Source organism: Osmia lignaria, chromosome 10 (genome assembly GCF_051020975.1).
Source record: "Osmia lignaria lignaria isolate PbOS001 chromosome 10, iyOsmLign1, whole genome shotgun sequence".
NCBI lineage: Eukaryota > Metazoa > Arthropoda > Insecta > Hymenoptera > Megachilidae > Osmia > Osmia lignaria.
Window position 1 is genome coordinate 12469515 of NC_135041.1, and position 17176 is coordinate 12486690.

General features: G+C 34.5%; 2 protein-coding genes across 3 annotated transcripts; one reads left to right on the top strand and one right to left on the bottom strand.

The window, feature by feature from the left end:
* Window positions 1–535: 535 nt before the first annotated feature.
* Window positions 536–12146, bottom strand: LOC117611571 (uncharacterized). The gene is made up of 3 exons (XM_034339535.2): window positions 10349–12146; window positions 10124–10200; window positions 536–10032 (listed from the first exon to the last, which is right to left on the bottom strand). The coding sequence occupies exons 1-3, from the start codon at window positions 10522–10524 to the stop codon at window positions 917–919; spliced, it is 9369 nt and encodes a 3122-aa protein (XP_034195426.2). The 5' UTR covers window positions 10525–12146; the 3' UTR covers window positions 536–916.
* A 219-nt stretch (window positions 12147–12365) lies between these two features.
* LOC117611580 (G kinase-anchoring protein 1-B) lies at window positions 12366–15001 on the top strand. Of its 2 annotated transcripts, none has more exons than XM_034339562.2 (7): window positions 12366–12583; window positions 12732–12824; window positions 13104–13178; window positions 13455–13689; window positions 13766–14023; window positions 14108–14262; window positions 14341–15001. In XM_034339562.2, the coding sequence occupies exons 2-7, from the start codon at window positions 12777–12779 to the stop codon at window positions 14371–14373; spliced, it is 804 nt and encodes a 267-aa protein (XP_034195453.1). In that variant the 5' UTR covers window positions 12366–12583; window positions 12732–12776; the 3' UTR covers window positions 14374–15001. The 2 variants fall into 2 exon arrangements, with proteins under 2 accessions (XP_034195453.1, XP_034195452.1); XM_034339561.2 differs by having other exon boundaries at window positions 12370–12583; window positions 12732–12907.
* Window positions 15002–17176: the final 2175 nt, after the last annotated feature.

The following is a 17176-nucleotide window of genomic DNA, read 5'->3' on the forward strand; positions in this document are numbered from 1 at the left end:
ATAACTCAAGCCTTGATCCGCTCAACCGTTTATACCTGTGACTATAACATCAAAAATTTCAATCAGCAGGTAGTTCATGAGCGAAAAGAACAGAAAACTTATTTGAAAAATTAAGTCTTCAAATAGCCCAAATAGTCTTCACCTGAATTTTACAAAGTTTTTGGGTCGTACGTTAATAGTACCTTATTGAAGATATATTGTGCATTCATTTTTATACAATCATTTAAAAATCGCGTACTACAACTTCTCATGAAGGAGTAGTAGTCAAGTTTTTAGTTTTGCACGATCTTAATTATTTGTAGTAAGAAACCATGATAATGTACAATTATTCTACAATGATTTTATGTGTTTGTCCATTCAACTGAAAGATTATATACGAATCATGTGTACATATTGTTGCTCTAACCGTTACATAACGAAATATATCGATTTGCAGCTGTTACTACTACTCCAATCACCCATACCAAACTTTTATATATCTTGTATTTAAATAATAATTTTCCATATGCCAAAGCATTGATGTGTTCAGTTCGAAAAAAAAAAAAAAAAAAAGTATACGATTGACATTGTTTCAAAGTATCAAACAAGATGAATATAATAGAATTATAATGTTTTCATAATGAAACTATACTTTTTTTATAATTACACTGCTTACCAAAGTTTATGGATTGCATCCACAATTGATACATATATGTATACATCACACACATTTAGTAATATTTATTTATATTTTATTTATATAGATATAAATTATAATACGAATCTAATTTTACCCTTACAGCTAATTACTTATCATATTAACATTATATGTACACTTGAAAATAGATGAGTTTATCTATTCATGGCTGTAACGTCTATTAGTCTATGAAAACAAGGATTTACCTCATAGCACAATGCTATTTTTCATCATAATATATTACCTCTCTGTAGGCCTGGTGGCTGGTACTGAACTTTCTACAAGATCGTGCCTTTCCATTGGAGAACTCTCCAATGTATAATCAACTGGATATCTTTCTGTATAAGTTGGAGTAGCTTCTCCTTGTTGTGTTAACTTTAATTCGTCTGTCTGCTCCTGATAAAAGCTTTGTGATGCCTCAGTATTTTGTGAAGATGATTGTTCTGTTTTCTCTATGTCACTTGCAGAGTAATAGCTTTGACTTGCTTCAGTTTCTGGTCTGTGACCATAATAACTGGGAGAAACATTATGACTGGAATAACTTGGTGTAGCTTCTTCAGGAGTAAAGTAGCTTTGACTCGCTTCATGCGGATTACCGTCATAATAACTAGGAGTAACTTCCTCTTGTGGATCTTCATCCAACCTAGAATTTGTTTCTTGCTCTACTGAATCATAATAACTTGCTGTTACCTCTTGGTGTGTATAACTAGAAGGCTCATTCCTATGATCTGTACTTTCAGTAACAAAATTCTGCGAGGGAGTTTCTTCTAGGCCAGGCATCGAAATTGGCACCTCATAAGAAGTTGATACGTTTTGCTCTTCGTAACTGGAGGTTGGTACAGAATCCACGTGAGTTGAAGTAATATCTGGATTTAAATTATAGGAAGATGTAGGTATTTCAGGTACTCCATTGTCATGGATACTTGTATGTTCTGCACTGGATGATGCGATATTCAATTCTGCGCAAGGTGGTATTTCACAAGATGATGTACTTATTGCACTTTCTTGATCAGGATCTCTTTCCTGATTCTCAGGAGTTTCGGGAACGTAAGACGAACTTGCAGTCTCGTCTTCGTTAAGCCCAGTGTTATTTGTAGAAAATGAGGAAGTACCAATACCGTCGGTACCAATATCATTAGACTGAGACGGCATGTTTCCCTCTTGACTAATTTCAGCGTCTGTTTCTAGATTTTCTGGAACGTTATCTGGTTTACCGACTTCGTAACTCTGTGTTGGGAACGTTTGATCGTCGATCGTTTCATCGACAGTTGTACTTTCTTCTTGGCTTTGCATAAGTTCATTGAACGACTGCGTAGGCGCGTTTATATTTGCTTCCGCGGAAGAAGTTTCATACGATTGTGAAGCTTCGTTCACCTTTGAATGTTCAAACGACTGACTCGGAGGTTCCGTTACAATTGATTCTTCGTCTGTCTCCATAGGTTCATAAGTTATTGACTGCGAAGGTTCTCGCGAATTTTCAGATTTCGTAGCAGACTGACTAGGTAAATCAGTGGAATCGGTAGTTACTGCTATCTCAAACTGCTCGTACGATTGAGATGGTGTTTCATGACTAGTCTCTGCGTTAGTTTCTTCAAAATGTAACTCCAGATTTCTTTGAACTAAATCTGATTCTCCCTGAGACGATGGTTCGTCCCTTTGACAGTCTTCCGATTCCTTCATTGAACTCGCCGCACACTCTTTAGACTCAGGAGCTTCGTCTACATCCATACTCTGTTCGTCTACCCGGTTTAATGATTCTGCAGGCAAACTTTCTACTACTTCTTGAGTAACTTCTACCTCGTTAGACGTGGCTGTTTGTTCTTCAGATACGGGAGAATGGACTTTGCTGCTGGATTGTTCGCCAAAACTTAATTGTTCAAGCTTCTTTATACTATCTGATTCTTGTAAAGTATTTGTATTTATTTCATTGGAATCAGAAACATCAAAGCTTGCATGTTCTACAGATGACATCTTTACATCAGATTCAGATGTAATTAAAGAACTATCACCAACTATTGATAAATTGCTCGTCATTGTGTCATCTGGTTGCTCCGCCATTTCCACCTCTACTGTGTTATCATTATTACTAACTTCTTCAGTTTGATTATCCATTTTCACATTTGAACCACTATCTTCTTTAACAGCCGTGTTTTTCGAAACGATATCTTCTGATTTAATGGAAACTTCTTCAAAGGAGTGCACTTCTTGCAAAGACATCGTTGTATCTTGCTCTTCACTTAAGATGGAGGGTTCATTTGTTGATACAATAGTTTCTTCAGAAGATACATGAGATACCATCATGTCTGATGTTACAGTTGTATCTTGCGATTTTATACTTTCTGTAGAAACAGCAGGTTTTGAAGCAAGCATGTCAGAAACAGATACATCTACAAAAGTTTGTTCTGATGTTATCGATGATTCTATAGTCGAAGTAAATTGCACATTTTCAGCATAAGTATCATCTATTATTGGCATCGAAGGAGTGGTCTGAACTTGTGAAGTTTGTAATTCTATACTATTTGGTATTGAAACCGAATAAGACACGCTAGGCATTGAAACAGCATTGCTTTGTACGGTCTGCGTTTCTATAGCGATGTTATCTTCCAAATTAGGTAATACTAGATACTGTGTGCTAGCAGGAATTTCTATTTGAGAAATTTCAGCTGTACTTGGATTTTCTATTATTTCTCCAATATCTGGCATAGAATTACCAGGAATCTGAATTTGTGCTTCACCAGTTGTGATGTACGAAATATTTGGATTGGTGATTGTTATCGGTAATTCAAGAGAAGATGGTATACTTGCAACAGAAGTTGGAACTGGTTCTGATTGTACTGGCAAATTGCTAGGCACTTCTAAGGGCGTCATTATAGGTTGATTTAAAGTCAATGACGTTTCAAGCACAGAAGCAGAAGATATTGGTTCGGTAGGAGGGATAATAGTGGACTGTAAAATAGTCTGATTGATTAAACTTGTTTGCGTTAAGCCAGTGGTCATTACGCTGGCTGCGGTATTTTCTGTTAAGCCAATTTCTTGTTGGAAATCCGTGTTCGCCAAAGCAGCTGCTAAAATATCTTGATTTGACGTTTGCATTACTTCTGAAGTAGGGAAAGTTTCTGATATAATTGCTTGAGTAGTTTCTGTGGCACTGGTCTGTATATTTGGCAAAACACCATTATCAAATTGTAGAACAATATTATCTAATGTACCTGCTTCTCCTAATGAACTAGGATCTATATACAAAGTTCTCGTGCCATCTGGATTTTGTGTAGTACCCTCTAATGACATAAGAGTATTGTTATCAAGTGGCTGTATTTGTCCTTGTTCATCGATCGTCACTAAAACATAGGTCTGTGTCCCATCGCTGCTTTCCGTAGGCAAAGCCATTATTTGGGGCTGTGATGTTATTTTTGGTTCCTCTATTTTCTCCATCTCGCTGCCTTTTTCAACGTTAAGTTTTTCCATTTTAGATTGTTCTTTCTGAATCGATTCAACGAGTACATTCTCTAATTTTGATTTTCTTTCTGATTCAACAGGTTCCAATGGCGGAAGAGGCAAAGGTGTAGGAAGATTTGTGTTCACATTAGTCGTAGTTACTGAATTCATGGCAGCATTCAACAAGTTTTTCTGCAGCTGAGTATTTTTATTAATTACATTACCTTTTGTAATAACTTTTGTACTTGCAGTATTATTAGTTGCTTGCTTCGGCTGTATTGTCGTTTTAGATATGTTCGAAACGCTCGTCAATGGTACTGAAACTGTTTGTTTCGAGTGAACATTCTGCATAGTTGTAATCGTAGGTTCTTGTACTTTCTGAACAACAATCCTTTGTTGTGCTTTTGTTTGTCGGCTGCCACGAGGAATAATGACTTTTTGTATAGACGATTGAGATACAGTTTTTCCTTTTTGCTGAATCTGTGGATTTACACCTACTGCCTGTTGAGTACTACTTTGAGATGCAATACCTTGGATAGATCCTTGCTGTACAACTGTTTGTTTCATTATTTTCTTGCCTTGTTGCACAGCCTTTTGTGTGGGAACAGCGTTTTGTAATACTACTGTACTACTTCCACTTTTTACTTGCCCAGATTTTCCTTGAGAAGAAGACCCTGGAATCTTTTGCGACTTTTGTAACACAGGTAGTTGCATTTTCTGTTGTACAGATTGATATTGTATCTTACTGCTTTTAGATGGACTTTTTGCTGCAATAGCTTTTACCTGTTGCCCCGTTATTGGGGTCAAAACTGTACCTTTAGTACTTACAATACCTTGAGCACTTAGAATCGTTCTTCCACTAATTGCTTGCGATATAGGAGTTAAAATAGTTTTAGCAGTACCTAAATTTTGTGAAGATAAAATAGTACCACTTTTTGTAACCAAAGTCTTCGATCCAATAATAGCTTTTCCACCCAAAGAGGAAGTGCTTATTGGTGTATAAACTCCACCTTTCGTTAAAATTCCTTGAGATAGTGTTCCTAATAGAGCAGTCTTTGCAATTGTCCCTGAAATAGGGGTTAGTACTCCTTTCGATGTTATTATACCTTGGGTGTTGATAATTTTATGTCCTGCAGGAAGTTTAGATGTTGTTGGTGAAGCACTATCACCCTTGGGAGCAATGATTGTTTTTGATGGATTTATAATACCCTGTGTATTAATTGGACAAAATACTTGACCTTTATTCGTCATAATTCTTTGAACTTTGCCACTTAATGTTTTGGAGATACTTAAAGGTAACATCTTGGATTGACCTGACTGGGCTGATGTTAATATAACTACTTTGCCACCTTGCTGAACTACTTGTGCATTTCCAGTACTTTTACCAGTTGGTATGGCAATTTTTTGTTGTGTACCACTTTTTCCCTGTACACTATAACGTAATTGTTGTCCTCCAGAGGTTTGTACAACGACGTATTTTCCTGGTGCACTCTTTTGTGTCAAAAGTGGTGGAACTTTGCTTGTTGCTGGTGTACTTTGGAATTTAATACCTTTTACACCACCAGTAAGAGGCGGTACTAACGTTTTTATGCTCGTAATTGTTGGTTTTGCCTTATTTTTAGTTTTCAGAATTGCAGGAGTACCACTTTTTTTCTTTGAGGGCGATGTTTCACCTGCATTTTCGTTCAATTTGAATTGACTTTGAGCTGTCGATACCATTTGTGTAGGTGGTGTAAAAGACAATGTTGCTGAGACTGTACTAGATGCAGGTATGATAGAGGATATAACGACAGGCATTTGTTCAATATTTTCTGGAGTTAAAACATCTTCGCTTAAAACAAATGGCATTGAATTTATATCTAATTCCATGTCTGCCAAACTTTGCGAACTTTGTTGAATGTATTTCTCACTTGTAGTAGCTGTGGGCGAAGTTTTTAATGTTTTTAGCTGTTCATTTTGTGCTTCTAACATTGTAGTTGTTTCTGCTTCTTCAGCCTTTAAAACTTGTAATTTTTTAGTCAACGACAAATTTGGAGATGTAATCTTTGAACTTGTTTTCATCTTGGTGCTTGGAGATAAAGATTCAATTTTCATTACTTTTGTCTTTGGAGTACCTTTTTGATCTCCTTTTTTTGTACTATCTGTTTCTAATTTGTGTTTTACTCCTTTCTGTGGTAATTTATCCAATAATTTTGATTTTAAAATCTGCATAGGTTCAGTTAATGTAACATTTTCAATTATTCTTGGCATTTCGCGCTTTTTTACGGGCACAGTAACATCAGATGATGGTGAAGGTGTAGAAGTTGACATTCTTGAGGACTCATCTAACTTCTGTATGTCTAAAGTAATGGATTTAGAATTATCTTCACCAGAAGACGTTTGTATCAATGTTTTAGGTATAAGGTCATCAACATTTTGAAGTATAATATCATCTACTTTTGTACCGATTTCGAGATTCTGATCAACTACTACTTCTATGCCTCCAAAATTGCTCATAAGGGTGACCTGTGAATTGTCCTGAGATGAAAGATTAGACAAATTTCCTGCTGTATTTGATTCTTCAATTTTCGTATTTTCTTCAGATTTTTTCTTCGACAATTTTTTACCCCTTTTCCCTTTTTCAGTTGTATCATCATCTGAACCTTTTCTCTTATCCATGTGTAAAGTTTTTAAGAAAGCTTCCTGGAATGTATTTGTTGACTTTTCCTCAGGAACCGGGCCTTTACTCTTTTTTAATATAGTACCTACCTCCGGCACACACTTTCCTTTGTATCTTGTATGCACGGGTGTTTTATTTTGAATTTGCTGCTCACTTATAGTACTGGTGAGCTCTTTAAATGTATGATCGAACTTTTCTGATTTAGATTCTTGTTCTTTTGTAATTGTTTTTACTTTCGTTTGAGGGACTTCTTGGCTTATTACTACAGATTTTTCTTTAGTCTGTACCTTCTTCTTTTCTTCTACTTTCTTTGTGTCTTTTACAATTTCCTCATTTTTTGTGTCCTTTTCAAGTTTTTCTGAAGATAGATTTCCTTTCTGGATTAAGGAACTACCTTCTTCTAAACTTGTACTAGCTTCGATTACTTCAGTATTTGAATCTTCTAATTTTTCTTTTGTATCATCTGGTCCAGAACTTATAGAAATTTTATTGTCAGAATTATCAGTATCAAACAAATCTATCTGTGATAATTCAAACTTTTTTATTTGAGATTTTTTAGGAGGAAGCATATCAATGATTTTTGAAGGATCTAATACTTCTTTCTCTAATGGAACTTCCGGCTGATCTGTACCTAAAGATTCTGTATCTAAATCTTTTAAGTTTTCTTGAAGAAGATCGCTTTGTGTTATTGTACTTTCAGTTTCCATTTTATCGTCTGTTATTTTTTCAACTTCAAGTGATGTACCTTGAGTTTTAACAGCGCTATCTTCTGTTTCTTTAGTTTTTGTATCTTCGAGAAGAACGGATATATCGGATTTCTCCGACAAAACTTTTTCTTCTGAAGATACTTCCATTTTCTCCGAAATTTCAGTGGGAATTGAAGTGTCAGTAAGTTTTGTGTCTACATCTACAAATTGTTGATTTTTACTTGCACTATTTTCAGCTAAATCATCCTTTAATTCTGTGCTTGCAGAATCAACATTATTCCCTGTTGTATCTAGTATATTACAAGAGATTTCTAACTCCTTTTCTTGCATAAGATCAGTATTTTCATTTGTTTTTTTGTCAATTTCTGCAGGCTTTCTACCTCTTTTTGATTTAACTTTTACATTTTTGTAACCTTTATCTTCGCTTTCAGATTGACTTTCATCAGTCTTGTATACCTTTTGATCCACGTCTGGTACATATATATCTGATACTATATATTTTTTGTTTGGTTTCCGTTTCCGGCCACTGCTGGAACGTTCACTATCAGATTCTGAAGCTCTTGTTTCCAATTCAAATTTTTCAAACATCTCTGCACTGATTTTTTCTCTTATTCTTGGACTTTCATTTCCACTAGTATTTCCACTGGAATTAGCACGAAGTAATTCGGATTTTCTTGGTCTTCCCCTGCGCCTACGAACTTGCAAAGTAGCATTTGACTGATCGCTACTTAATGTAATATTTGTAGCATCTGAATTAGGCACTTGATCTTGATCTAACATATCTGCATCTGAATTTTCACTTTGTTCCGGAGGTATATCAGCAGGTTCAGAAACAGTTTCATCTTCTGTTTCTACTGTAAATCGTTCAGGCAAAATTTCTTCCATTTCTTTTGAAGGTTTTTGTTCCACAGATTCTACATTAGTATCAACAGTAATTGTATCTTTAGTTTCTGTTTGTTGATGATCAGTTGATTTATTTTGTTCCTTTAATTCATCATTTTCGGTTAGCTCTTTGCTAACATTTTTAACATCAGAATCTTGTACTTCAACATTTTTAAGATCATTGGCTGTATTTGCATTATCAACCTCTACCTTTCCAACTTCGAATATTTCTACAATATCTAATTCCGTTTCACCAGCATTAGTACTAGATTTTCGTACATCTTCTGCTACTTTCTCAGATTTAATTTTTTCTTTTGTATCTTCAATATCATTGTTCATTTCTTTATTTGCATCATTATCTACAGCTTTATTACTTTCTTCAGGTTTTTCTTGTTCACTTGAAGCCTGTGTTTCTGACTTTTCAGATTCTTTTGAATTACTGTTACAATCTTCACTTTCGATTTTATCATTTTCAATCTGCTTTTCTTGCTCCGTTTTTAAAGCTTGACTCATTTCGAATTCTTTTATAATCTCTTTTTTCTGATTAAATGCACGTGCTTTTTTTCTTACGGGAGGTATAGACAGTTCCTCTTCATGAAAATCAAAACAAGATAGTAATGCTTTTTTATCCTCTTTGTCTGATGTGTTAAGTTTATTATCATTATCAACTGCAACATCTCTGTCCTTCTGCGAGTTTTTAATGGGTTCATTACTCTCAGCATCAAATATTTTGTCATCTTTTTCTGATTCTAATTGTTTATCAAGTTTTGATTTGAAGTTTGTCGAGCTACTATTAGTCATAGATTCCTCTAATACATTAATTGTTGTTAACTTTTCAGTTTCTTCAAGTAATTTTTCGCTTTCCGCAATAAGTTCATTGGTATCTGATACTGTATTATCCTTTTCATTAGAGTCTTCCTTAGAGTCATCAAGATCAAATCGAGTTTCTGTTGATGAATTATGTACACTTGATAGATCAGCCGATTTATCAGGAGTAAGACTAATGTCTTCATCTGATTCATCTTCCCAATCTGCTAATATGGTATCACGAATTTGAGGATCCGTCTTCTTCTTTTTAGCAGCCTTTTCATTTTGTTTACTTTGTTTTCTTTTACCAGATTCGCTGCTACTTCTACTTTTAGTTGATTGACTTTTTTCTTTTCTTGGATATTTTCGTTTAGGAGTATCTACATCTGAATACCTGCTTCTATATTGAGAATAAGTTTTTACTTTTGATTTTGATGGCGGAGTATCTCCACCAGACCTATGACTCTTTATATGACAAATAATAACATTAACGCGAGAAGAAGTAAAATTACACAAATGACAAGGATATTGCGGAGTACCACTACTGTTTGGTGTAGATGGCAAACTACTAGGTTGTTGACGAATTCGAACTTCGTGATCGCTTTCTTTCAAAAATCGAGGATGAGTGATTTTTCGTACGACATCGATGCTGTCGCTTCTTCTGCTAATTTCTTCACGTTCCCGTTTTCTTTTAGGAATTTTCTTATCTCCAAACAAAGCTGATATATTTGGCTTCTCCTCTGGACAAAATTTATCATGGCTTAGTATATCAGGATCACCTCCTGTTAACTTCTCAGCCATTTCTACATCTCCAGGAAATTTATCCATATATCTAGAGCCATCCTTACTTTTGCTTCTATACTTGTCTAGAAATAAATCATAAAATATACGATTAGATTTATAATTCTGTCATTTAAAATTATTTTCATGATCATTACAAGCGAAAGAAAATCATACCTAGTCCTTTTTTGATGAAATCATCTTTTAAGGTACAATTATATTTATAAATCTGTTGATAGTTTTTGACAAATTCACTGGAAACAATAAAAGAAGTTAGTTAAATAATATCAAATTTCTTTAGAAACTAAATATATAAATACCTATAAAAATAAAAATATTAAATGTAAATGAATAAATATGAAAATATTATTATAATGATATTAAAGATGTTAAACTTCTTACTATGTGTCTTCTTGAAAGAACTTTACAGCAGCTATTAAAGGCTTTTTCTGAAATTCAACTTGAATATCTTCAGGTAAATTATGAAATCCAGTAACTTGCCCTGGCCACCAGCAAGCTCCTAGCTTCACCCAAACAACATCTCCATCCAAGTAATTAATTTCTGTTTGTTCGCACATCTTAGAAATGTACTTTAGCTATGTTCGTTCACAAAATCAGCATTGAAATTGGATATAAAATCTTATATGCTTTCTGTTCTCAGAAACAACAGCACCTCAAACTTTAGCAGTACTCGTGTACATATTAATACAAAGAGTTATTGTATTCATTGAAGTATAGTCTTAATAAGCAGCAACAACAAGTGATATTATTTTATTTTGAAAGAAACATGATTAATATGCAGCACTGTATAAGACACGCGCGCTATGCAATTGCCCCAAAAAACAGAATGACTTATTTAAATTTTTGGACACCTTGCAGTTATGTTTCTATCATGTTGTGTCCATCAAATTTGAAATACATATATTGATTACTTAAAACACTTTTAGTGTCTTCATATACATATATTACTATTGTTAATTAATGTAAATACGAAAGACAACGTAGTTATTATTAAATCTTCTAAATAAAACATTTACTGAGCCTTAATTAATATGTCCTTCCAGATCTATGAATTGCACCATAAACATTCGCCTCAAAATCTTGCGCACAACATGCTCCGTTACGAGCACATGAAAAAAAAAAAAAAATAGTGCGGTAATAAATTATAGTTGCTTTTATGTTGAGTTATCTTGAGTGGTAATCATCTTCCTACATCGAATACAATGTTTATCCAAAACTGCTAGTCAATTTGCAAACACTGTTTGATATTTCAAAATACAAGATATTGTTCACCCATATGCGCGGGCAGACATAAAAATGGTATCGGAGGTGTATTCGCGGGAAACCAGGAGCGAGCGTCGCTCCCCTCGTCGTCCGCCGCTTCGTTAATCTTGTGCTCGATGCCGATGTTATCCACGAGAGCCACGTCGGGCATCTTAGCCCGCGAATTCCGCGATTGGATGTTTCACACACAGATACACTGTGTGAACTTAGAGTTCATCTGACTGTTTATTACAACGACGCCGCAATAGTCGTGCAGTTCCACAATTGGCGAGCGTCCCAAGAAAAGAATAAGTTTCTCTTTTCACCTCACTACTAAACACTAAGTCACTGTACACTAAAAAGCTTTGCAAACACCTTAATAACTAACCACGCGACGTTGCTGCGCGCACATACAACCGCGAAAAGTGCAAACCAACCCCAAACGCAATCGACACATTCAACACTCTACGTCGCTTATACGACGTACGTACATGTTCGGTTTCCCGACTTGCAACGGGGCTCTGTACGATGGATGGATGTGTAGATGGATACTTCCTTCTCTCTCGTTGATCGAGATCTCGAACTTTCAGAATCGCCAACCATTGCGCGCCAATTACCTTCAACGTTGGGCATTACATTTTAAAATTTTACAACTTTACTTTTAATCAGTAATCAACACTTGTATCGCAATATCATTAATATCACAATAGCAAATAAATGTTAGTAATTTTAAACAAGTACTTTTGTTTGGGAACAAAGATTACAAGAACCCGAAGATTATAAGAATTTCAATTTTTCTTTTACAATTGCAGCTTCTTCGCAACTTGTCATTTTAAAACTGATTAATTATTATATACCGCTGTATAACAACTTATGAAATTAATACTTACAGTATAAAGTTATTTGCTACTGAATTACACATGAAACACAGAATTGAATAAAATGAATATGCAAGATTCTTCGTAATAATATAGATGAGAAAAAACAATACAGATAGCATTACATGATTGCATCAACACTATACAATTAAAATATTTAATCATGTATATTGCATGTTTAAATAGAATGTATGAAATACATTACAAACTATTTACATTTCTTAATTGATAATAGATATAAAACGAGCTAACTTTTTATTAAAACATGTATAAAACTTATCAATTATAACTCTTTTATTCAAAATTTGATCCTCTCCCTTCAACTGTTGGTACTACTGTGTCGCCGGGCGGTTAAGTATAATTTTAATAATATTTTCCGCTAGAGGCGCTGGTATTTTACGTCGACGTTTACTATTCGTTTCCGGTTTACGTTGTAGCTTAACGACGTTGTTCATTTTTCATTATACATCCGTTTGCACATAATAATCGTATACGCGTAAGTGACTTGCATTACAGTAGAATAGTTTTTGTATAATTGTATATTGCAGTAATGCAAAATACGATGTATATCATAAATTTCGTGATCTTAACAATACCGGAAGTTGTGTAGTTTCCTTAACAATGCGTATATTCACAATTTACAGAAATGGCGACCGCCGTACCTTCGAGATTTGCTGTTCTCAGCATTGATGATGACGATTGTAAGCCGAAGAAAACTCAGAAGAGTGTTACTGCTGGTAAGACAAATCAAAAATCTAAAAATGATAAAGCGAAGCAACAGCAACAACAAAAGAAGGATGACAAGAAAAAACAAAACAAGGTATGACGTATGTAGTCTTCGTTGTTTTTTTTGTTTTTGATTAGGCGGTCAACGGCACAGTAGACTACACTATGGCGGGAATTTTGAATTGAGTTTTGATTTAAGATGATTATATGCAATTCTAAGATGTAGAATATTAATTATTTTTATAATAAATTTATGCTTTGAGTATTTTATTATGGTTTTTTACTTGTAGGGAAAAAAGAAAAAGCCCAATAATAATAACAGTGATAACCAACAATGGGAACAGTGGAAACAAAAAGATACAATGGTAATATATAAACAATTAATCATTTTTCATAATTGATTGCCAGTAGCTTTACAAAATTTTTATATAAAGTTGAAAAAATAAACTGCCATAAGTTTTACTTGGACATTCATGTAAGAACTCTCAACAAATTACATGTAATATGGACAGCACAGGCTTGATATGCGTGAAAATTATAGTTTAGTTTCAGATATAAAGTGTTAAATCTAAGATTTTGTTTCAGTAGTGACATATTTATAACTGTTGTGTGTTATCACGTCCAATTGTGATTTCCTTAAGGCTGTCGAGGAAACATTTGAGCAAGAGTTGCATCAAGCCATCTTACTGTCAAAGCTGTCTTATGAAGAGCAACTAGTAAATGCAGCTAAATCAGAAAAAGAACCGGAGCCAAATAAGAAATCAGGGAAAAAGTCGAAAAAAGCTACTATGTCATTGGAGGAATTCAACAATATGGGATCCAATGCTCCTCAAGAGATAGTTTTACCCCCTGAAACCGGAGACAATAAATCGAAAGGTAATATGCTTGTATTGTTAATTTTCTAAAACCTACATGAAATAAAATAATAAAATTATTAATTGTAATTTCGTAGAACCGGATGTAGAATTTTTCGAAAGAGTCGAGAAAGAAACAAAAGAAGAGATTACAAAAGGAAAAGAAAAGGATATATTGAAGGCAAGATTCAATAAAATTGATGATGATATCACATCTGCTCAATTAAGGGTGGAAGTGGAGAAACGTGACGAAATTATTAAAGAGTTAAGAACGCAGGTCGATAACTTAAAGGAAGAATTGACACAGGTTAAGGAACGGAATAAAAAGCTTTATCAAATACTATCTCACGGGGAAAGTAAGTTAATATTATAGTTATCAACGGTATAATATTATTAACATACTCTAAAATATTATTTAATTAATTTTTTTTTGTTTTAAGTGAAAGACAAAGCTTCAGTATTGGCCGAAGTAGCGAAATTACAAGAAATACGAGATGAATTGACAACAGAGGTGGCATCTCTCCATGCACAATTAGAACAAGAAAGGTCCAAAACGCGAGCTACTAATACGGACGCGAAACCGTCGAAACAAACTGTAAGTTTTTCTTTTAAACGATATTAACGTACGGTTATTTTTATACAATGTTATAATAACAAATTATTTATTTTTCAGAATAAGAAGAGACCCGCTAGTGAAAATGCCTAAAATACAAAATATTTTTATTGAATGTGTAAAGTACTAAACCATTGTGATCTACAAAGCTTAATTTACTGCTAATGATTAATCAGTTAACAGTCTTAAGACTGATGTGTAATTATTAAAAGTTAAGATCTCATAGAAATGTACCACGTACTTGACATCTAATTATATAAAGACTTTTTAAGTACATATTTTTTAGATATATAATTCATTCGATAAAAATATGAACGTGTTCGTATTTTTCTAAACTGTATACTTTTATTTGTAATTCGTCCTATTATTTTCACGATACGTCTTTACACGAAACTCGTGCAACATAATCTTCCAAATTCTACGAGAACCTATGTTAGTGAGTAGACACTATGTGAAATATTTTGTAATAAATATATTCAGTATACTTTTTGACAGTAATAATTTCCTTAACGTTCTGTTGAAGCAATAATAGGAATTATTATATTGTAGAAGTAACAATGTCTCATTCAACATGAAAATTCATAAATATGAAGTATTAAAGGAGAAGAATAAAATATTTTGTTCCATGAGACTGAAACAGAACTATGTATACAAAAACAAAATTTCAGGTCCTAAAATATACTGTCATGAATGTATCAAGCAACTAACGAAATAAATATATTTTCACAAAATGCTTGTGACGTATAAAATTTATATTTAATGCACCATTAATCTTCTATTGAAATTATCACTCTCTCTAACTTGAGGGTGTAAAATTCTCGTGTCTTCGACTGCCATCATTTATATCTACCAATTTGATGTTTTTTCCACCATTTCCATCAGTGACATACCCGTTCGTACAATGCTAAGCTTCATCCGGATTATACGTGCGGGTGCATTTTTATGGAAATTTTTTGTTCACTTTTTCTGCCTCGAGTTATTCCAGGCGAAATTTTTTTCTACTCGTTCTGGCTGGCTTCAACGTTCAGTTCGATATGTTACACCTCACGTTCCAATTCTTTTTTCCGGCTTTGCTCCATTCGTTTCCGAGTTCACAGAGAGAGAAAAAAAAGGGAAGAGATTTGCATGTACCATAGTAAATTCAAATACGTATTATACTTTTGATTAAAAAGAGCCCTGGCTCAATCGTAAGCGGATAAATGAATTAACTTTTCTGCATTTTTATTACGAGGCAAATGATCGATGAGAAATCAAGAATATTAGATTAAGACTGTAAGTCCAGATTGGTTCGACTGCGTTTGAAAATTTGTTGAAAAAATTATTTCCTATCAGTTCTTATCCAAAAGTGACGATCAAGCTTGAATTAGTCCTTCATAGAATGGTCGCAATATTCGCGAGGGGTTGTAATCGATAGTTTCGTTTAATTTTCAGAAGAAACCAAGTTGGAAGGACGACCCAGGCATCTATTCAGCTTTCGACTGAGATCTTGACCAATAAAAGGGGCATTAGCGCTAAGTGGACGCCTCGCCTACTCGGTCATAGTCTTGTTTGCTACAAGAGCAGAGGGTGGAAAGTACGAGGGGTACTAAATAGCGAGAGATACAACTGAAATCTAAGTTAAAGTAACGATTCCATCGTCCAATAACTTTCCTTATTTTAAAAACCAAACCGATTATTCATTTTCCAAGACAAAAGTCCCTAATTACAAAATTGCAAATACCCCCACAATAGACTCACATTTACAAAACATCCTAAAATGGTATTTTGACTAAAATTCCAAAGTAATACCTGAAGAATTAATGAAAAATATATGAAAAGAAAATAAGATAGAGTTTAAAATGAAATTTAAATTGTCCGAGGGTTAATCCAAGCCTTAGCAATTCGATTAGTCTAATTTTCCCTTCTATCGGTAGCATGGAGAAGTTTGTTCTTTGAGAGTAAAAGTTGGCGGTTTCGAAGCTGTCGCTGTTCAATGAGAAGAAACAGGAGCAAACGAGAGAGAAGGAGAGGAAAGAGAGAGCATGGCAGAGGGTGGGTTTCAGAACGTGGTATGGTAAAGGGGGTGACAGTGGGGATTCATTATCTGACAGTCTATTGTCATTCCTGCGGGCTGAGATTTTGCTCGGGCCAAGAGTAGCGTCTCTGGTATATGTCTGTGTACGTACTGTTCGTATATGTGTATAGTGATACGCGATATCTCCCATCAGAAACGCGTTTGAAAAGTCAGACATTTCTTTCGATCCCCTTTTTTCTCTGCTTCGTGCCATTAGATACGCCGCGGTCAAAGATCGTCTGACAAACCGACGAGGTTCTTAATCTGTTCGATGCTAATAGTAAATGTTTCCGTGCAAATGAAACAACAATTCTCTTATCATTGTGAGGCAACTGGAAGATTTTGCAACGTTCCTATCGATAAGAACAGTCTGTTACAGTAAAAGTAGCCTGATGAAAGAGAATGAAATATAATTTTGCCTTTGCCATTGAAAGATAATGTACCCACCATGGTAAATACTAGAGTCGCTAGAGAAATTCCATTTCCACACACGAAAATGTCCCACATTCTTTGTTTTATTCAACAAAAGTAAATACGCGGCGGGAAAAAGACGAATGGAAAATTAATCCAAACATTAGGCAGGAAAATTAAGGGTTTGCTTGCAAACAACGGTTGGCACTCGTTATTACGATCTTATTCATCGCGTGTACATCGACGGCGTCATTAACGCCTCCGCGGATGTACCGTCGCTGGTGATACGAAGTATCACCTATGTCAGCTTCTGAAAGAATTAAGACTAACGAGGAAAGCGTTTCTGTATCACAACGAACGAGATGGCTCCTTCTTCCAACGAGAAAGAAGTTTCGCCAGAAGATCTCGTCTTTCCTCGAGGATAATGAGATC